Source organism: Mustela putorius, unplaced genomic scaffold (genome assembly GCF_011764305.1).
Source record: "Mustela putorius furo isolate JIRA1106 unplaced genomic scaffold, ASM1176430v1.1 tig00003845_pilon_pilon_pilon, whole genome shotgun sequence".
Taxonomy (NCBI): Eukaryota; Metazoa; Chordata; class Mammalia; order Carnivora; family Mustelidae; genus Mustela; species Mustela putorius.
The window spans coordinates 83,730,261-83,752,892 of record NW_025421998.1 but is presented as its reverse complement, the minus strand read 5'-3'; the positions used below and the strand labels follow the sequence as shown (position 1 = coordinate 83,752,892).

The following is a 22,632-nucleotide window of genomic DNA, read 5'->3' as shown; positions in this document are numbered from 1 at the left end:
CTAATAGAAAGTGAAATAAAGATACAGATTATATAATAATGTTACCTATTGTCTGTACTGTAATATATAATGTATATAATGTCTTGGTCATTATGAAAGTAAATGGGAAAACATTAAATAATACTGTTTTCCACTCCACAGTGATAATGTCATAAAAGTGTTGTATTATGTAGTCTTAGCCATGATGTAGTATTATGTAGTATTAGCCATGATGCAGTAAGATGAAGGAAAGTAATTTGACAATATGAATTTAAAAGTTTGCACCATTTGAGTAACTATTGGGAATCTCTTACAGGGAAATAAGCAGAGATTGGGAGGGAGGTTGATGTATAAGGGTGTATATCTGCAGTGTTTGCTGTAGGTATGTATGTGTAACAACACAGTATTGCTACCTCTCTGTCTCATCAGCTGTTGTCTCAGGAGCCCAGCAATGGTATATCCTCAGATCCCACTGTGTTCTTAGATCGCCTTGCAGTAATATTTAGGTAAGAAGGGAGACTGCTTGCCTGCCTTGGGTTAACAGCTCAAATAAGACCATTATGTATTAAAGAAAGCAAGTGTTTTTCACAAAACTTCCAGGTACCTCCTATAATCTCTTCTGTTAGGAGACTGGTAAGCCCATTACTTGAAATTTTGGAGCAAAGACAAATTCTAAGAATATTGGTAGACCTTTGTCAAAAGATCCTCTAAAATGTAATTGAGTTTTTTGGTATCTAGATTGGTGATTATCAGACTAAATTTAACATGCACCACAGCTACCTGGAGGGCTTATCAAAACAGATTGCTGGGTCCTAGACCCACAGTGTTTGATTCAATTGGATTTTGGGTAGGACCCAAGAATTTACATTCCTAGTAAGTTCCCAGGTGTTGCTATTGCTGCTGCTTGCTATTCCAAGGCTCACACTTTCAGAACTATTGCTGTGTCTTATAAGGGTGCAAAAAAATAATGAAGACTTTTTATTGATCAAGTGAAATTAATGCTTCTTTGAAATTAAGAGGAGCCTAATGATTAGAAAAGCATTTGTGTGACAATGTTGAAAGAGTGAATCCTTACTGAATTATATAATTTATAATTTGTCAGACCCATAAATGGAACTGGATTATCAGAGTAGTTGTGTAAAAGAAAATGAGATTTTTATTAAATTGCTGTTGAGCTTATTGAAATTAAAGAATTATTTCCTTTAAAAAGGTTGTTAATCATACAGGATTTTTTTTTCCTGCTTTCTTTCAAATTAGCAGATTCTAGAACAAGGCAATTAATTGGATTTGATACGTTGTGAGTGGGCCCATATTATATATCATTGGATTCAGACTAGAACCATGAGAAACATCTTGGGTAGAGTAGAATTCCTGAAACTTTTGCCTTTTAATGCTGAGAGTAGAGCAGTATTTAGTTTATTATAGTGGATTTAGATAACCTGGTTTTTAATTAATTTTTTTATTAATTTGGAAGAGTTTACATAATCTGGTTTTTAACGGGAAGGAAATGAAAAAAATAATTATAGTGCTCCACAGCCTATGTAAGCCAGAGTTAGATTGAGTTCTCATGCTCTGGTGGAAGTGGCTTAAAGGTGGCAAAAAAAGGGTGAGGGGGATTTTTTTTTTTTTTAAGATTTTATTTATTTATTTGACAAAGAGATCACAAGTAGGCAGAGAGGCAGGCAGAGGGGGATGGAGGAAGCAGGCCTCCTGCTGAGCAGAGAGTCTGCCACTGGATCCTAGGACCCTGAGATCATGACCTGAGCCCAAGGCAGAGGCTCAACCCACTGAACCACCCAGGTGCCTGTGAGGGGGATGTTTTAAATTATGTGCTTGTGTTTGTTTGACTGGAATAGAAGGAAAAGTGTTGAGTTGTAAATAACTTTATTATTTTGGTACTCTTTATGTGGTGACAATGTTACTATGTAAGCTAGCAGGATTTGTGGCTATGGCTCTTCATTTAAATTGCTCTTTTACTGTTTTTGGTTGTTGCCTTTCCCAGACACACCAATCCCATTGTGGAAAATGGACAAACTCATCCGTGCCAAAAAGTCATACAGGAAGTAAGTGCTTAATGGACGCCTGTGGAACAAGGCTTCCTTCCTTTTTTCCTTACAAGGCTGTGGGTAACTAAAGTGCGAAGGTATTGTCTTCTAGGTTCGTAGGAAGATTCAGTTCCTTGATACAGTTTAAATTTCAGTGAATAGAATAGAACCATTCAAATAAATATTTTTTACCTCAGATTTGATAAGAAAACATCCTGTGGGGAAATGCACTCAAAGTCCAGAGAAGTAGAGAGTGATTAACTATGTGTTAATCATACAGCAATTAACTATGTGTTAACTCCAACAATTAACTATGTGTTAACAACAATGTGGAGTTGCTAGGAGGCCTGATTAATACTAGCAAATTTTTTTATGCATATCTTTTTTTTTTATTAACATGTAATATATTATTTGCCCCAGGGGTACAGGTCTGTGAATCGTTAGGCTTACACACTTCACAGCACTCACCAAGTACATACTGTCCCCAGTGTCCATATAACCCAACCACCCTCTCCATTCCCCCCTTCCCCCGGCAACCCTCTGTTTGTTTTGTGAGATTAAGAGCCTTTTATGGTTTGTCTCCCTCCCGATCCCATCTTGTTTCAGTTTTTCCTTCCCTGCCCCTCAAACTCCCCACTTTGCCTCTCAAATTCCTCATATCAGGGAGATCATATGATAATTGTCTTTCTCTGATTGACTTATGTCGCTCAGCATAATACCCTCTAGTTCCATCCATGTCATTGGAAATGGCAAGATTTCATTTCTTTTGATGGCTGCATAGTATTCCATTGTATATATACACACCACATCTTTATCCATTTATCTATTGATGGACATCTAGGTTCTTTCCATAGTTTGGCTGTTGTGGACATTGCAAGCAAAATTTTTTTTTGACAAAGCTATTTATCCCTCATGGCTTTTGTTTCCCCGTTGGAAACACACTTCTTCTTTTTTCACTGAGGGTAATATGAGGATCAAAAGGCTTGTTTTGAGAAGTGTTTTTCAGACTTCGGGGGGGAAACACCAAGTACGTTAAGTGTTTGACAGTATCAAATAATGCCATTTCATTAGCTATGCCCTTTTGTTCAGAGTATTCCAGCTCAGAACTGTCTTTAAATATCTATTCCTCTATAAATCATACTAATTATTTTCATCCTAAATCAGGAATTGCAGAGTTTATTTTTTAGTGAAGTTAGACATGCTCTTCTTCCCAAATCTTCTTCTAAAGAGTTACTGCACTTTTTTTTTTTTTTAAGATTTTATTTATTTATTTGATTGACAGAGATCACAAGTAGGCAGAGAAGCAGGCAGAAAGAGGAGGAATCAGGCTCTCTGATATGGGTCTCGATTCCAGGACCCTGGGATCATGACCTGAGCCGAAGGCAGAGGCTTTAACCCACTGAGCCACCCAGGTGCCCTGTCACTGTACTTTTCTTAAGAAGTGGTTGTGTTTTAGAATTGGATAGCGTATTGAAACTCTACACACTCACATGTGCACGCACGCGTGCATTTATGCACACCAGGTTCACGTTACATGGTTTTCTCTAAAGAAAGCTTTTTCCAAATTATTTGAAAACCAAGTCAGATGTTACCAACTTGGGAGCATTTTTTTCAGCTCTTAGTTGTTCATTGTTTTCTTTCTTGTGCTCTTTGACTTTTGATTCAGATATGGCCAGTTTTATCTGAGACTCTAAATAAACACCGGGCTGATAATCGGATTGTGGAGCGTTGTTGCAGATGCCTCCGCTTTGCTGTTCGCTGTGTAGGCAAAGGATCTGCAGCCCTGCTGCAGCCACTAGTTACACAGGTAAGTTCTTCCTTTGAGGGAAAATGTGAAGTGTGCAGAATTTGAAGTAAGAGTCTTTATTTATTTATTTTTTTAAGATTTTATTTATTTGGGAGAGAGAGGAAGGGGGAGATCCTGACCAGCGGGAAGAGGAAGAGGGAGAAGCAGACTCCCCACTGAGCAGGGCGCCCAACTCACAGCTGGATCCCAGGACTCAGATCATGACCTGAGCTGAAGGCAGACATTTGACTTACTAAACCACCCAGGCATCCCTGAAATAGGATTCTTTAGAACAAAAACTTTGCTGATGAAATGAAACCCTTTTGTATTTATTAAATACAAACTCCAAAATATTTGAAAGAGATAAGTAGTGCCTGTGGTGTGTTGTCTCTGAAGGAAACTGCCTGTAATCTGTTTTGTGATAGTCTAAATAGTAACACATTTCACTGTAAAATTAAGAGAATGACTTTAATGCCCAGCTCTCATATACCAACGCTGAGCATTTTTATATTAATTTTTCTTTTTAAAATGTGTCATGTCAAATTTTGCTGTTGCTTGGCCCAAGGGAAATTTTTTCTATCTTAGTCACAGTTGGTAACATAAGTCTATTATTTGACAAGAAATGTTTGATTTGATTCTTTTATAATCACCAGGATTGATACATAATTATGATGGTATGACTCAATGTATGAGGTTCTCTAAGAACATACTCACATCAAGAACTATTCTATATGAGATGCCTATAATTAGTGACTTGGATCACTAAGCAATTTGATGTTAACCTTACAGCAAAGCCAGAACTAGATTGAGGCAAGGTGAAATGTAAGTCTTGGCATTTGTAGGACTTGGTATAAGTGCCTTTTAAAATTTTGCTTCCATGCACTGAGGGAAATGCACAGCTCCAGGCTGGGCCATACCCAAAATCCTGAAATGACCTTTGTCTACCAGAACAGTGAATCCATGGTACAGATTCTAAGGAGGCAAACCCTCCAAGGATTTGAGTCTGATGGTGAGTGCCCTCTTAAATTCTGCACCCTAGGTGCCTCATTCTTCTTTCTTTCTTTTTTTTTTTTAAGTAACCTCTACACCCAGTGTGGGGCTCAAGCTCACGAACCTGAGATTGAGAGTTATATGGCCCACTGACTGAGCCAGACAGATTTTTGTTTTTGTTTTTGTTTTTTTGAATTGTGAGAGAGAGAGTGGGGAATGGCAGACAGAGAGAGAAGCAGACACTCTGCTGAGCAAGGAGCCCAATGTGGGACTTGATCCCAGGACCCTGAAATCATGACCTGAGCTGAAGGTATATGCTTAACCGACTAAGCCACCCAAGCCTTAACCCCCTCTCCATGCTTTTTTTTTTTTTTAAGTTGTTATTTATTTATTTGACAGAGATCACAAGTAGGCAGAGAGGATGGGAGGTATGCCCCCTGCCGAGCAGAGAGCCTGATGCGGGGCTCAATCCCAGGACCCTGGTATCATGACTTGAGCTGAAGCCAGAGGCTTTAACCCACTGAGGCCCCCAGGCACCCCCCACACTTTTTAAAAAATGGAATTTGTATAATATATTTCTCTTCATTTGCATATTCTATCCACATCTTAACTTCCTTTTTACAGGCTGAACTCAGCTTGATATAATCAAAATTCTGTCTTTCAAACAAGAAAAATTCAAAATCATAAATCCATTAGAAAATAAATTAAAGGGGCACCTGGGTATTTCAGTCTATTTTACGTCTGCCTTCAGCTCGGGTCTTGATCTTGGGGTCCTGGGATGAGCCCCATATTGTGCTCCCTGCTCAGCTGAGAGCCAGCTTCTCCCTCTGCTCCTACCCCTGCTCTCTCTCTATATATATATCAAATAATTAAATAAAAATCTTAAAAAACATATTTTTAAAAAAGAAAAATTAAAAACGATGACGAAAATAAGTCATCCCCTCATTGGAAACTGTGTCCATTTACATAGTATATAGGATTTGGATCAGAATCTCTTTATGGATCAGACGCATCTTTTCATGACGCCATTATTCTTGCCAGTTTTAGCTCCTTCCTGGCAACTCTGCCTCTGGGAAGGATCAGACGGAGGCTGGTCTTGGAGGCATTGGTTCCTTGGTGCCTGGTGGGAGGCAGGGTAGCTGGGCCAGTGGGGAGAGCAGGGGAGAGCAGCAGCTGTGTGTGAAGCAGAACTTGGGCTCACTCTGTGCAGAGTGGTCAGAGAGACCAGAACAGCCAGTGTGAGAACAGACAGCAGCGGGCAGAGGCCAGCATTTATTTACAATTCCACTCCTGAGGATGGAGAGCAAAGTTGGTGATGACTGCCCCCAGAGGTGTGACCCTGCCCTGCCTCTCTGTCCTGGGTGCCTCATTCTTAAGGAAGCACGCACCCCCAAGTAGAGTCATGCTAATGCAGTATCAGTATGCACAGCCCTGTATCCTTTATATTATAGATTTGAATAAAGTTTACCTTTTCTGTACCCTGAGGACACCATATGTTTGTACTGCATATGTTTACACCTTTGGTTATGTGTCCCCTTCAGTGTAATACAGTCTAGGTCAAACATAATTTGATTTAATGTCCCTTTATTATTAGAGGATACACTCATGACTTCGATTTTTTTTTAATCCTGCTAATTAAGTAGTGATCAACCCAATCGAGTACCTTGTATATAGGAAACGTGTTCTAAAGTCAGTAAATGTGAAAAAATCTTAAGTATTTATTAAAATCCACAAATCAGAAGTCAGCAAATTAGAACCAGTGGGCCTATTACCTGGTTTTGTAAATGTAGTTTTACTAAAAGGTTGCCATGTTTATTCATGTATATATTTTGTATTGGTCATTTGTGCTGTGGTGGCAAAGTTGAATAGGTAAATCATATGACCAGCAAAGACTAAAATTTTTACTATCTGACCCTTTAAGAAAATGTTTACCAGCTCCTGACTTAAATCATGCATTAAGTAGAGCATATAGTTTTGAGTGTACAACACCGAATAGATTCATAGCTCTCATCACATGCCCATTCCATGGTAGGTGTTAGTAATAAGTCAGTCACTTTGTCTTTCAGCCCCCGCCCACACTCATTAAGTTGAATTTATATAATAAAACCAGTACACTCAGTTAAGCATCCAATTCTTTTTTTTTTTTTTTTTTAAGATTTTATTTATTTATTTGACAGACAGAGATCACAAGTAGGCAGAGAGGAGGAAGCAGGCTCCCCGCAGAGCAGAGAGCCCAATGTGGGGCTCGATCCCAGGACCTGAGATCATGACCTGAGCCTAAGGCAGCGGCTTAACCCACTGAGCCACCCAGGCGCCGCAAGCATCTAATTCTTGATTTCAGCTCAGGTCTTGCTCTCAGGATCATGAGTTCAAGCCCTGCATTAAAAAAATACGTGTGTTGTGATGGCATTTTAAGCAGATGAATGTACACATTTTGGAGGAGAGTAGGGGAAAAATCCTAAACAAATCATTTAATTCAAATATGTGTATTAACATTTTTATTCCATGAGTAGATCTGGGTGTCTTGATAAGAGACACTGTTTTTTTTTACTAAAACGTTTAACTAGGGGAGTTTAGAAGCATCTCAGAATTCAAACAGTGCTTTCACTGCCTCTTTCAGGATAAGGGTATTTGATATTTTTAGCCCTGCTGTAGCTTTATATGCCTTTTTATTTTTTTTAAGAGTTAATCTTGAATGCAAATAAGAACAACCTTTAGGTATTGGGATTTATGCTATGAATCTGCAAATAGCTTGGATGATAGCAAACTCATGGCTTCCATCTTGAAGTATTATGTAGCTCTTACAGCATTGTTTTGGGAAGGTAAAAGATCAAAGGCTTGAAAGGACTCTAAAGAGAGTACTTGAAAATTACTGAAGAATTGAGCCCTGTGTTTCAAAAAATGTGGCCAACAAGCTTTACTATGTTGTCTTAAAGAGAAGAAATCAGTCTGTCTGAATTTCTTCCTCTAGACAGTTTCCTAAGTTGATAACTTTTGGGGGGTAAAGAATTGAACAACTGGTTTCTCCCTTGGCAGATGGTGAATGTGTACCACGTACATCAGCATTCCTGTTTCCTGTACCTTGGCAGTATCCTTGTGGATGAATATGGCATGGAAGAGGGCTGTCGGCAGGGACTCCTAGACATGCTCCAGGTTTGTTTTCCCTGGGGAGTTTCTTGGAGGGACTAAAGGCCTGAGCAGTTTGTTCTTCACCATGTCTTGAATTCTCTTCTCTATGTTTGTCCTCCAGGCATGTTGATTTACTAATAACAGCGAGGTAGAAACTTGCCAGTTGTTCCCTGGACAGACATGCCTGGGAGTATGTGAAAGAGATTGACCATAGGACTATAAAGATCATTACAGCTATTACTACCAAATTTATGCTCTCTAGAGATGATGATGGTTTTTTGAGAGGTGGAGAAGGGAACAAATGGATGTAAAATAAAGGATCTCTAAACTCAAGGATAATTCTTTTTTAGTTTCTTGCCTGGAATAACCAGTGTACTAGCTCAGTTATTAGCAGGGTTGATCTTAGGAAAAATAGCAGGCATTGGAAAAGGTCCTTGATATATTCCCTTTTTTCCCTTCTAGTCATACGGAAGAAAATATATTAGGGAGTTTATCATGCTCCTTTTCACAAGATGTCTTACCCTTTAAAACTGACATTTCATGGGGCACCTGAGTGGCTTACTCAGTTAAGTGTCCAACTCGTGATTTTGGCTCAGGTCATGATCTCAGGGTTGTGAGATCAAGTCCCACATCAGGCCCCACACTGGGCATGGAGTCTGATTAAGATTCTCTTCCCTTTGCCCCTCTTCACGCTCTCAGAAATAAAATAAAATCAACATACTATTATTTTAAAATCTCAAAAAAATACCCTTCATCTACTCCTTTAGTGGACTTGACCATATCTAGTACACAAGCAGTCTTTACTTTCAGAAACTTTACAACTTTTGTGAGAAAGAGAGAGACAGAGATAGAGAGCAAGGTAGGGTTAGGGGATAGTGAGCATGGGAAAACGAAGAGAGAGAATCTGAAATAGTGCCACAACTAGCATGGAGCCTGACACAGGGCTCACTCTCATGACCCTCAGATCATGACCTGAGCCAAAATCAAGAGTTGGACGCTTAACTGAGCCACGAAGGCCCCTGCAGAAACTTCTGAAACTTTGAGATAGTATCTGTCCAGTTTCATCAACTAAAATATATACCCTCAACCCTTTCTGAACTGTGGACTTCATATGTGAAAACTGTTATCAGTTGAGAAAGATTTCTCTCTTCCTTTTCTTGATCTGATTCTCATCATAGTTTTTTTCTTTTCCCATCTGTACTTCCCCTATTTTGTACTTTTGTATATGTTGTGATATTTAGCAAGTCTGAATGCTGTTGGATTTAGTATATAGTATTTATTTAAAATCACCATTCTGTTTTAGGCACTGTGCATCCCTACCTTTCAGCTGCTGGAACAGCAGAATGGGCTTCAGAATCACCCTGACACTGTGGATGACCTGTTCAGGCTGGCCACCAGGTCAGTCCTTCTGAAGAGCAACCCTTTCTTTTATTGCTTTTCCCCATCACTGCTTAATCTTGTCTTGTAATGCTTGACTGTTTCTCTATAAAATGAGGCTAGTGGAGTATAGGCAGGTTAATGGTTCTCATAGCCCGTAGTTAAATCGTGAACGGAATATCCCAGTCAGTGAGGAAGAGGAGTTGGATGGAAGCAGGGTAAAGCAGCTGGGCTGGGTTTCTATCACAAAGGAGGGAACATGCACAAGACCGTTAAAACCAGCTTGGTAAAAACATTTGATTAGAAAATCTGTAGAATCCCCTGTAGTTTTATGTTTCTGGGCTGCTCTGATGACATGTTTCACTTCAGCTTTTTCATTTAGGAAACTTGGCATCCTTTAGATATAATCATATCTCAGAGTAAAAAATTCTTAGGATTTTAAGGTGCCTTAGAAGTTATCTTGTTCTGCACTTCCTGGTTCTACCCCTAGCTTTCCACCCCAATTTTTACTTAAATTTCCTTTTACCAGTAACACTGACTATATTATTGCCAAACCTTTGAATTCCTTCTTTAGTCCCTAGCTAAGGATTTGAACCAAATCAGTTAGTGAACATAAAAGCATTTAAAAATTATGAAAAATATATTATTATATGTAAATACACACTATATATTTTATCACTTATAAATGCAAAGTAGTATTAACTATTTCAGGATTGAATATTGAATGCTTTTTTGGTTAATTTTTGGACATGTTAGAAACACCTTTGTTGTTGTTATTGTTGTTGTTGATACAAGAGAACCTTGGGTAGACTCCAGTCCCTGTTTACCCAGTGTGTGTTACTTGAAAAACATCCCTGAGATGCTCTTGCTAGATAAGCATTATGAAGTAAATTTGGAAAATGCTGTGTCTTTTTTGTGGAGAGTCTCCATGTATGTTAAAGGGTCTATAACCTTGTAGGGTATTGAGTGGAAAGTTTAGAGAGTTCCTGTATACCCCTGCTCTACCCCGCACAACCCCACGGCCTCCCTCACTATTTACATCCCCCACCAGAGTAGTCTGTTGGAATTGATGAACCTGTATTAACATGTTATTATCATCCAAAGTCCATAGTTTACATTAGAGTTGACACAAGAGTGGGATTCACTCTTGGTGGTGTACCTTCTGTGGATTTGGACAGATGTATAATGCATGTATCTACCATTATAATATCATACGGAATAGTTTTAATACCCTAAAAATCAATGTATTCGACCTGTTCAACTGTCCCTCACCTTCTAACCTTTAGCAACCACTGATCTTTTTGTCTCCATCCATTGTTTTGCCTTTTACTCTGGCTGCTTTGGAGCCTAATCCTTTCATTTATACCTAGCCTGTCTTTCCAAAACACCAGGTTTATTCAGCGCAGCCCTGTCACCTTGCTGAGGAGCCAAGTGGTCATCCCTATCTTGCAGTGGGCCATTGCCTCTACTACCCTGGACCACCGGGATGCCAATTGCAGTGTCATGAGGTTCCTGCGAGACCTTATCCATACAGGGGTAGCCAATGATGTAAGTATAAACACTGTACCTTTCTACTTTGTACCTTATCACCTTTTTTTTTAAGCTTTTATTTATTTATTTGACAGAGATCACAAGGCAGAGAGGCGGGCAGAGAGAGAAAGAGGGAAACAGGCTCCCTGCTGAGCAGAGAGCCCTATACGGGACTCTATCCCAGGACCCTGAGATCATGACCTGAGCTGGATGCAGTGGCTTAACCCCCTGAGCCACCCAGGCGCCCCCCCTTATCACCTTTTTATATCTTTTCCTCATTTCTTAGGGGAAAACCAGATTTTCCTTAATTGATCTATATTGGTAGGTACATACCATTCACTAACCAAAACATTAACTATTAGATTTCAGACAGCCTTTACTAAGTGCTAAAAGCTATATGAAACAGTCTGAAAGTATTTCTGCTCCCTTAAATCACCCAGGATTTAGTAGAACAGATTTATCTGTTTACTTATCTGTTTACAGATAAACAGAGTTAAAAAGATTTAAGTAACAATAAGAAGGCAATATTTGATTGCCAATGAGTGATAAAAGTCATGACTGCTATGAGATCAGAGGAAAGAAAGCTCCTTGGTCAGAAGTGGGATGGGATTGATTTCTGGAAGAAGATGGACTTCACCGGGCCCATCCGATGTAGGTAGAATTTGGATGGATTAGAGAGGGGACGACAGTCTTAACTGGGGCATAAATCATAGAGAAAGGATAGTACTAAGTACGTTAGACAATTAAGAGACCTAGTTGGCTTGAGTAGTAAAATGGCTCACAAAGTTTTCTTTCTTTCTTTTTTTAAAAGATTTTATTTATTTATTTGACAGAGATCACAGGTAGGCAGAAAGGCAGGTGAGGGGATGATGGGATAGGTAGGCTCTCTGCTGATCAGAGAGCCCGATGTGTGGGGCTCAATCCAGGACCCTGAGATCATGACCTGAGCGGAAGGCAGAGGCTTAACCCACTGAGCCACCCAGATGCCCCACAAAATTTTCAAAGGTAGATTTGGCTAAATGTGGAATAGAGTCTATTTAAGGTTAATAGAGAATGGTGAAGAAAAAAGCAACTGTGTTAATGGGCTAATTTTTTAAGAAGTTTGGTCATAAAGGAGAAAGAAGAAAACTAGATGTGAAAAGCAGTTTATAAAAAGTTATTTTTTCCAAGATATTAGAAATATTTGTATATTCTAGTGTATATTCAAGAAGTACCAATGTATATTCTGTGCCAAGAAGAAAATAAGGGTTTTTTGTTGTGGGGTTTTTTTTTTTATAGAAAAGATTAGGTATCTGATAGACGTACTTATTTATTCGCTTGGTTTTAAAAAAGGAAATAGGAACACATTTTTCTATGAAAAATAAAACTGCTACCTGCAATCTTTAGTCATTGTTTCTCTTTTGCTGTCTATTCTAAAGGTTAAGGTTAATCTCAGCTGAAATCCATGCCCATTTCCTTGATACTAAACTTTTAATATTTTCTTCCTTAACATTTTAGTGGAGTCTTTAAATCTTGCTGTTATGTATTATATATACTTCTTTTTCCAGGAAGGAGGAATTATTAGAGTGGAGAGTTGAAATTAGAATTCACCTTTTGCTCTTGTTTCCTTATAGCATGAAGAAGATTTTGAATTACGGAAAGAACTTATTGGACAGGTGATGAACCAGCTTGGACAGCAACTTGTAAGCCAGTTGCTCCACACATGCTGCTTTTGTCTCCCTCCCTATACCCTGCCAGATGTGGCTGAAGTCCTTTGGGAGATCATGCAGGTTGACAGACCGGTAAGATTGTTTTCATGAAGAATCCATTCTCACAGTCCTTAAACTTTGGTTCCTGGAGGCAGACTATAACTTTGAAACCACCTCTGTTGTATCTCCATGGTACCTAATCTAGCCATATTGCTAAGTTTAATTATTAGATGAAGGGGCCTATAGAAGGCCAGTAATGCATTATTAGGTTTTTAAAAGCATGTTCGTGTCACTGTCATAGGGTTTATATTATCGAATACTAAGCATGGAATTCAGCTGTGTGGCTGGCCAGTGAGTAACTTGTTGTTCTTTTGTAAGAGGTGCCCATATATCAGTTACATAGTGGTATAGGTTATTCAAGAAGGGAATTCACTCCAAGCTCCTTAGATAACATTGTATGGTTTTCCTTAGTAATAAGTCTCACCAGAGCATTTGGGGATAAAGAAGCAGAAAATCAGCTCACAATATACACTTGGATTTCTCCTTTGGATTAATTTGCATCTTGTTTCAGTTCTTGATCCAGGTCATTTATCACCTGAGCATGGAAGGTTTTTTTAGGCTATCCAGTAATGTCCAAGTAATTTCATTACTGGGCCATGATCATAAATGAGGTTATGTGTACTGCGTGGAAGTTTTGAGCATAGTGGTAAAGTATATATAGCTTATACATTATTTTTTAAATAGGATTTATAGTTTTTAATATTAATACAAAAGCAGTTTAGAAAAGTGCACAGTTGGTTCTAGTTAAAGTAAGCTATCTTCCAGAACCACAGAAAAATCCAGATGCACAAGTTTATTGTAAATTTTAAGTCCATATATATCTTAATGTTGTCTCTTGCTTTGTATCATTGATGACAGTTGTTAGCCTCAACTTCAGTAGTTTCACAAAGCAGAGTACACTTCTAGTGTTAGATTCTGATGTACTGAGCCAAAAGTTCTTCCTTGGATTTGTGTGTTATCTCCAAAATTCAGTGATTAGTTTATATTGTTCTAGTGAGCATATGCTTTTACTTGATCTTTGGCTGAAACGAAAGGTGGTCACGTGCAGGGCAGATGCTTGATAAATTTCTACATTTTCTTTAGGTTTATCTTCCAGAACAGCCGCATGAACTTTTAATTGTTGTTGTTGTTGTTTTAAGATATTATTTATTTGAGGGGGGGGCATGAATAGGAAGGGCAGAGGAAGAAGGAGAAAGAATCTCAGACTCCGAGCTGAGTGCAGAGCGCAACATGGCTCAGCCTCACGACCTGAGCCCAACCAAGAGTTGGACGTTTAACTGACTGTGCCACCAGGCACCCCTATTTCTTCTATATCAAACTCGTGAGGCTCCTGTGTGATCTCTGGTTTCGTCAGGTAGCTCTGCAGTTCTTCCATGTAAGCTCAGTGCTTCAGGAATGAATAGTACCTGCAGTTCCCTAGTTGTTCAGCATGTTCTTGTTTCAATCTAATATGGCTGTATTTTTGTGTTTTTCTAAAGAAAGTACTCAGTGAACCCCTGAGCGCCAACAAGTTTGATTACAAAAGTCCTTGACCTGGGGTTCCTGGGTGGCACTGGTGGGTTAAGGCCTCTGCCTTCAGCTCAGGTCATGATCAGGGTCCTGGGATCGAACCCTGCGTTGGGCTCTCTGCTCAGCAGGGAACCTGCTTCCTCCCCTCTCTCTCTCTCTCTCTCTCTGCCTGCCTCTCTGCCTACTTGGATCTCTGCCTGTCAAATAAATAAATAATTTAAAAAAAAAAAAAAGGTCCTTTACCTGAGAAATAAAATATCTGTACTGTTACTTTTTTACAAGCATATTTGGTTCCCAGGTGGCAGAAAACTTATGTAAATTTAACTTTATAAAACATTCTTGGTGCACCTGGGTGACTTCAGTCGGTTAAGCAGCTACCTTTGGCTCAGGTTATGATCCTCGGGGTACTGGGATCGAGTCCCATGTGGAGCTTCCTGCTCAGCAGGGGGTGTCTGCATCTCTCTCTCCCTCTGACCTTCCTCCCGCTTGTTTTCTTCCTCTCTGTCTCAAATAAGTGGATTAAAACAAAAAAACTTTAAAAAAATAAAAATATTCTTAATTTTTATTAAGTGGTAAACATAAGGTTAAGTGGTAACAGAGGAAGAAAATTAGAACAGCAAGTTGAGGCAGGAACAGAAACCAGGTATCCATGGGCTTCTAAGTGTTTATGATATAGATAGATACCCACAGAATGGGTGTCAAGCAGTGTAAAGTGATTGTTTTCTATGAACATCAGCTTACAACTGAATTTTTGTAGAGGAACTTTTAAATAAATACGGGTTGTCCATACCCTGTAAACTGATTGAAATTCTAGGGATAGAAGGCTAAAAGAAAATTTGCATTCTTGAGCACTTTCTTAATCATGCCATTTTCAAAAGTGAACACAGGGATTTTTTCAATAGAAGATGGCATATCAGCTTTGTCACATGACTCAAATATCTATTTAAACCCTTACTTCTGGGGCGCCTGGGTGGCTCAGTGGATTAAAGCCTCTGCCTTCGGCTCGGGTCATGATCCCAGGGACCTGGGATCGAGCCCTGCATCAGGCTCTCTGCTCAGCGGGGAGCCTGCTTCCTTCTCTCTCTGCCTGCCTCTCTGCCTACTTGTGATCTGTCAAATAAATAAAATCTTAAAAATAAATAAATAAATAAACCTTTACTTCTTTGTTGGATACCCATCTGTGGCAAATTTATTCATGTTTTCAACCAGATTTCTGAGATTCCTTTGTGTGCTAGCTGATTAATTTTGCTTTTTAGTTTCATTTCTTAATGTTCTTGTTTGGGGCTACATTGTAGTTAACTCACAGGCTATTTTGGATGCCAAAACTTGTATCAAGTAAGGGTTCTTCCTGAATCTCTTGCTCCTCCTTGTTTGTCTTAGTAGAGTGTTAGCTTCCTTGGGGGGCAACATTTGGAGAATTATGCAGTACTTCTTAAGCATTTATAATGTAATATTTACTTTTGCTCCAGTTTGTTACTATAAATTAACATAATGGAATATATAATGTAAAACAATTTAGTTGTAAAGGTTATTTTATTGCTGAAAACTACAACCAAAGTGTACACCCTACTTAAGAAAGGCATGGAAAATTAGAGCTAGCTCAAAGAAGGAAGGGTTCAACTGAAAATAAGCCAGAGGAAGTCTCTAGATTTGATTTTTAGTTTGAAGAGGAAGGAGTGGGGAGGGGAGGGATAGACAGTTTTTGTGCATTTAAAAGCCATAAAGAGACTATGCTTAGATGTAAATAATATTCTTTTTTTTTTTTAAAGATTTTATTTATTTATTTGACAGAGAGAGAGATCACAAATAGGCAGAGAGACAGACAGAGAGAGAGATGAGGAGAAGCAGGCTCCCTGCTGAGCAGAGAGCCCTATGCAGGACTCGATCCCAGGCCCCTGGGATCATGACCTGAGCCAAAGGTAGAGGCTTAACCCACTGAGCCACCCAGGCGCCCCTAGATGTAAATAATATTCTTTTACAACATTTTTTGAAAGGATTTATTTGAGAGAGAGAGAGTATGCAAGTCGGGGGAGGGGCAGAGGGAGAAAAAGAGAATCCCAAGCAGACACCCTGTTGAGCATTGGATCCCACAACCCATCAGATCATGACCTGAACCGAAACCAAGAGTGGGATGCTCAACCCACTGAGCCATCCAGGCACCCCAATAGTATTCTTTTATTTATTTTTTAAAAGAGATTTTTAAAATTTATTTTTTTGAGAGCGAGTGGAAGAGCACAGAGGGAGCATGAGAAAGAGAAACAGTGAGCAGAGAGCCCAATTCGGGGCTTGATCCCAGGACCGTGAGATCATGACCCCAGCCAAAGGCAGTAGCTGAACCCACTGAGCCACCCAGGTGCCCCAATAGTATTTTATTAAATAGCAAACCAGAGTGAGCAACAAAATTTTCTGACCCAGAGAACAGGCAGGCATCACAAAGGAGCTGACTGCATATGAATATTCTACTGAGAGTTGACCTTAAAATCCTTTTGATCCTCAATTCATACTATATATTTTTATATATATTCTTTGACAAGTTTACTTAACTATACTTTTTGTTCTTACTCTTTGTGGTACTGAACTTTTGCTCTAGGTTGCCTTTGATCTGTACACTCTATAGAGTTTTCTGGCAGCTGTTTAATTTTTGAAGTATTACAGAAGTTTAATGACAGAAACAGAGCAATAGTCTCATCCAGAAGAGACTTCACTTCTAAGGTAGAGAAGGGCTTGCTGAAATGATGCCTGCCACACCTTTGATGGGAAGTCTAGGTTTACCTTTGTAGACTGTTCCAAACCCCAGAGGGTTGGAAGGCCTAAAGATAGAATTTTGTTAATTCCTTTACTTACTTCCAAATCTGGAAGAGCTGATGGTGCTAAGAAAAGCCTGTAGGTTTTGTTATTACTTGTAGGGTCCAGTTGAGTAAGTCCTGCCTTCTCTCAAAACTCTTACTGTTTCTCTGCACAGACTTTCTGTCGATGGTTAGAGAACTCCTTGAAAGGTTTGCCAAAGGAGACAACCGTGGGAGCAGTCACAGTGACACACAAACAACTTACAGATTTCCACAAACAAGTCACTAGGTGAGTGATGGGGGACTTTTCTGGTTTTGTTGCTTTTTTTTAATATAAACAGAAATGGGTGTGCAGAAAAAATATATCTTCGTTTCTAATACCAAATTTACCCAGGAGTATGTTTCTTGGGTGCCTTCATTAATTCACAGTTTGTCTGTTTAGCACTGAATTGCATAACTTGACATTAGAAACCAATCTGAGGGGAAATACCACCATGCTGTATAGGTGTACATCAGTTTTACTGTGCAAATTTATTAACTGGTATAAGGTCTTAATGGGTAAGTGGAAGCATTATTTCTTCCAGAAGAAAAAGGCATTCATCAGCCTGCTACTCTTCACAGGATCTGTCTTTATCTTTCTGAAGTCTTCTGTTCTCTTCTGTATTCAGAGGTCAGGAACGCAGATGTGAGTAGGTGAAGCATTAGTTGTAAAACATACATGATGTAAACTGCAGTGAATTGGAAAATTTTCACTGTGCCTGAAGATACTGAAGTTTAATTTCATGCAGGCCAAACAGAGTATCTCTCTGAGATGCATTGAGTCCATGAGCTGCTTGTTCACAGCTTAGTTAAAATGTTAAGTATACATTAGTATATTTTTTATTGTGAACATAGTTACCATTTTAAGTGTAGCTACATAGTCTTCCTAATTACTGCTTTATAACCAAAAAGGTGTTGCTTAATTTCCATACAGTGCCTCTATTAGTAGACATTTCAGTTATTTTTTTAGTATTATGGGTAATATTAAAACTCTAGCCTTTTCCTTCTTTTGACTGTTTTCCTTAAAATACAATCACTTACTCAAAGGTTATGAGATTTTTATGGCTATTAAGTGTTAATGGTAGTAAGTTAAAGTGTGTTTTGTAACTGTTTGCTACCTTGCCCTCTCATATACCTTTATATATATCTAGAATCCCTAGAATTTTGCCTAAATTTTAGGCATTGGCTTATATTCATATAGTAGTGGAATGACTTTCAGGTCCAAGAATGAATGTTGAGTAAGGTTTGGTAATAGTGAAAAACACTGGAAATACTCTAATTGCTCATTAATAGAAAATGGTTAAATAATTAACAGAGTATAACTAAATGAGTAGGCACTGGAAGAGAAGGAGCAAGAATATTAAGTGTCATGATACAGAAATATATGTAAGGTATATTATAAATGGAAAAAATAACAGTATCATATAACCCAACTTGTCCTGATAATTTTTTTTAACTTTCTTACTGTGATAAAATACACATAGAATTTATCATTTTAACTGTTCTCAAGTATACTGTTCAGTAGTGTTAAGTATATTCACACTGTTGTGCAATTTCCAGAATTTTTTTCATCTTATAAAACTGAAACTATACCCATAAAACAGCAACTCCCATTCCCCAGCAGTCATACTCTACTTTCTGTTTATGAGTGAAGTCATACGGTGTTTATCCTTTTGTGACTCTCTGAATGTTCTCAAGGTTCATCTGTGCTGTAGCGTGTGTTCAGAATTTCTTTCCTTTTTAAGGCTGAATAACATTCCACTTTATGTATGTACCACATTATATTTATTCATTCATCCATTGGTGGACATTTGGATTGCTTCTACCTCTTGACTGTTGTAAGTAATGCTGTGCTGTGAACATGGGTATACAAATATCTCTTCAGGACCCTGCATTCAGGGTGCCTATGTGGCTCAGTCAGGTGTCCCAACGTTTGATTTCTACTCAGGTCATGATCTCAGGGTTGTGAGATCAAGCCCGGCGTTGGGCTGGCTCTGCTGGGCATGGAGCCTCCTTAAGATTCTCTCCTCTCTGCCCCTCCCCACTTTTAAAAAAAAAGACCTTGTTTTCAGTTCCTTTGGATTGAAAAGAATTTCCAGTAGTGTTCTTTTCCCCACTGAGTGGTCTTGGCACCCTTACTAAAAATCATTTTACTGGGGGATGCCTGGGTGGCTCAGTTGGTTAAGCAGCTGCCTTCTGCTAAGTCATGATCCCTGTATCCTGGGATCAAGTCCCACATCGGGCTCCTTGCTCGGCAGGGAGCCTGCTTCTCCCTCTGCCTCTGCCTGTCATTCTGTCTGTCTGTGCTTGCTCTCTCTCCCGCTCTCTCTCTGACAAATAAATAAAATCTTTAAAAAAAAAAATCATTTTACTGGACCCCTGGGTGGCTCAGTGGGTTAGGCCTCTGCCTTTGGCTCAGGTCATGATCTCGGGGTCCTGCGATCGAGGCCCACATCGGGCTCTCTGCTCAGCGGGGAGCCTGCTTCCCCCTCTTGCTCTGCCTGCCTCTCTGCTTACTTGTGACCTCTCTCTGTCAAATAAATAAAATCTTAAAAAAAAAAAAATCATTTTACCATATATGTGAGGGATTGATTTTTGGGGCCTTTTGCTCTATTCCACTGATCTCCATGTCTGTCTTTATGTCAGTACCATATTGTTTTGATTACCATGGCTTTGTAATAATTTTGAAATTGGGAAATGTGAGACCCCCAGCTTTGTTCCTTGTTTAAGATTATTTGGAATATTTGGGGTCTTTTGAGATTCCATATGAATTTTAGGATATATTTTCCTATTTTCACAAAAAAGGTCAGGATTTTTGATAGCAGTTACATTGAATCTATTGAGTAGTATTGATGTCCTAACAAAATTAAGTCTTCCAGTCCATGAACAGGAGAGGTCTTTGGGTTTTTTTTTTTTTTTTTGGTGTCTTTAATTTCTTTCAGTGTTACATTCTTTTTGATGCTGTTGTAAATGAACCAGCTTGCACTTTTATTTATTTATTTATTTATTATTTTATTTATTTGTCATAGAGAAGCGAGAGCAAGCACAGGCAGACAGAGTGGCAGGCAGAGGCAGAGGGAGAAGCAGGCTCCCTGCCAAGCAAGGAGCCCGATGTGGGACTCGATCCCAGGACGCTGGGATCATGACCTGAGCCGAAGGCAGCAGCTTAACCAACTGAGCCACCCAGGCGTCCCAAGCTTGCACTTTTAAAAGCTGTTTTATTATATTTGTTATATATATGCATAGTAAATTTCTGAAGACAACTGGGACCAGGATGGGACTTTCAGTTTTTATTTCATAACTTTCTATAATAGTTTCCTTTTTTTTCCTAAGCATGTGGTATACATTTATAATTAAAACCAGACCTAGTTTTTAAAAAGAGGAGAGAGACGCCTGAGTGGCTCAGTCCATTAAGCATCTGACTTCAGCTCAGGTCATGATCTCCCAGTCTCCTCAGCTTCATGCTCAGTGGGGAGACTGCTTGTCCCTTGTCCTCGGCCCCTCCCCCTGGTTGTGCACGTGTGTGCTCTTTCTCTTTTTCTCTCTCGCATATGCCCTCTCTCTCAAATAAATAAAATCTTTTAAAAAGTAAACAGGCAGGGGCGCCTGGGTGGCTCAGTGGATTAAACCGCTGCCTTCGGCTCAGGTCATGATCTCAGGGTCCTGGGATCGAGTCCCGCATCGGGCTCTCTGCTCGGCAGGGAGCCTGCTTCCCTCTCTCTCTCTCTCTCTCTGCCTGCCTCTCTGCTTACTTGTGATCTCTCTCTGTCAAATAAATAAATAAAATCTTAAAAAAAAAAAAAAAAGTAAACGGGCAAAAGTGGGGGGGACAGATTGTAGGTGGTGGTTCAATAACTGATCGTCTTTTCTGAGACTTAATTTCTTAATCTTACTTTCCAGAATGGCTTATTTTCTCATCTCCCAGAGTCTCTTCAATAATTTTGCTAAAAAATTTGTTAAAATTCCAAACCTATGAGTGCTGTTATTTTGTAGCTTACTAAAAGTGGCTTAACTTCATGTCCCAGAAGCAACTGATTTTTGGCCATAGATCAAGTGACATGCATGACCAAAAAAATGGCATGTGACTACTTTCATGATATATTTTGCTAGAAGGGAATTTCCCCTTCTCTAGGTAGGTGTATATAGAGTGGGATGACTTTACAAAATTATTTTACTTTTTTTTTATGGTGAATCTTTCCAGTAGTAGTATTCTATCTCTAAGCAGTCTCAGGGAAAAGAGTGTAGTAGCATCTTTCTGCTTCTGTTCTATTCTTTTCCATCTAGTATTGGTCAGGATCATATTGGCTGTAATTTCCTTAAAGCAAATGGAAGCCTGGAGAGAACCCTCAAAGAACTAGGGTTAGCGTTAGGGATATTGGCATAAATCTTGCTACTTGCTGAACCTTGGCCTATTCATCTGTAAAATAGGGTTAGTACTACCTCTCTTACTCATAAGGGGTTATTATGAGATATCAAGTGGAAATCTAAAGATTTGGTATGTAGTAGGTGATCAGTGAATGTTAACTTTCTCCTTGGAAAAGAACCTGCTGGAATGTTGTTAATGCATTTGCAGAGCTAGCTGGAGCATGTCTCCTGCCAGCTCTAAGGCAACCACCCACACATTCTAGAATAAGTATCCACCAAACCTGTATTCCCTTATCTGAACTAGTCTATGATGGGTAGAACTGTAGAATAAGTATGAAAAGTCATGGATATTCCCCCATTTAAGGAAAATTAAGTGGCACAGAAAGGAACCCAATAGCGCAAGGTTACAAAAAAAATTCCTGTGATCTTTGCCCTGTGATGTTGGGAAATAAGGTGCACCGGCAACCTGGCCTACTTGATCTCCCACTGTGGAACAAGTTTTGCAGCTCCTCCTATAGTATGCTGTGATGACATGGTGCTGGGAAATGAACAGAAGAGGTAATGTCGAGGTACTAGAGAAAAGCTTTGAGATTGCTCACCTCCTTGTAGTAATTCTCTTTCTCTAGTACGAGTTTTGCTCTTGAACCTTCTGTTCCATGCATGACTCAGTCTCCCTTTTGGTTGTAAGGTCCTGTAATTCCTGTCTCAACGTGCTGCTTTGTTTGCCATTCTAACAGGGAGGGCAAACTGGTTCAGTTTCATTTCAGCAAGTCCAAGCCTGTTTTTCAAATGGTGCTGGTAATTAATTCCCTAACATTTTTCATTGGTCAACTTGAAGAAAGCTGAGGTTTTTCATTCTGAAACATCATTCTTCCTCTCCAAACACTACTGATTATGACTAGAAGAAATCCTGCCATCATTTCCCATTTCTCTGTGTTGATATTTATTCTTGGATTCTTAACACCAGCATGAGAATCTCAAGGTCAGAAGACGTTGAATAAAGGAAGCATTGACTCTAGAGTTAGAAGCCAGGTTGGGGTGTCTTCTTGCTCATGTCGTTAGTTAGAGCTCAGTTACTCTGCAATATCCATGAACATTAGGTGAGAAGGGCTGTATTTCTCAGCACACCATTAGGATTATGGAGCTTGAGATGGTCACCATAAATGTATTCAGAAATATGGCAAAAGGATCGGGGTTGGGGAAATAGAAGCCAGAAAATAGAATCTAGAAAAATAGTGGCCATTTTCTTTTTCTTTTTTTTAGAACTTTTTTTTTTTTTTTTAAGATTTTATTTATTTGAGAGTGAGAGAGATTGCAAGAGATAGAGTGTGAGCAGGGGAGAGAGGGAG

At 39.2% G+C, this 22,632-nt stretch overlaps 1 protein-coding gene across 3 annotated transcripts in view; it reads left to right on the top strand.

Moving 5' to 3' along the window:
• Nucleotides 1–22,632, top strand: part of TNPO3 (transportin 3) — an 87,288-nt gene that overhangs the window by 60,859 nt on the left and 3,797 nt on the right. For all 3 annotated transcript variants that reach the window (XR_006601399.1, XM_013050587.2, XM_013050588.2), the window contains 8 exons: nt 409–485; nt 1,982–2,042; nt 3,691–3,831; nt 7,837–7,953; nt 9,233–9,327; nt 10,698–10,854; nt 12,450–12,617; nt 17,056–17,168. Coding sequence is in view for 2 of the 3 variants with exons in the window: in XM_013050587.2 (XP_012906041.1) it covers nt 409–485; nt 1,982–2,042; nt 3,691–3,831; nt 7,837–7,953; nt 9,233–9,327; nt 10,698–10,854; nt 12,450–12,617; nt 17,056–17,168 (929 nt within the window). In the remaining variant the exon portion in view is untranslated. The remainder of the gene's footprint in view (nt 1–408; nt 486–1,981; nt 2,043–3,690; nt 3,832–7,836; nt 7,954–9,232; nt 9,328–10,697; nt 10,855–12,449; nt 12,618–17,055; nt 17,169–22,632) is intronic.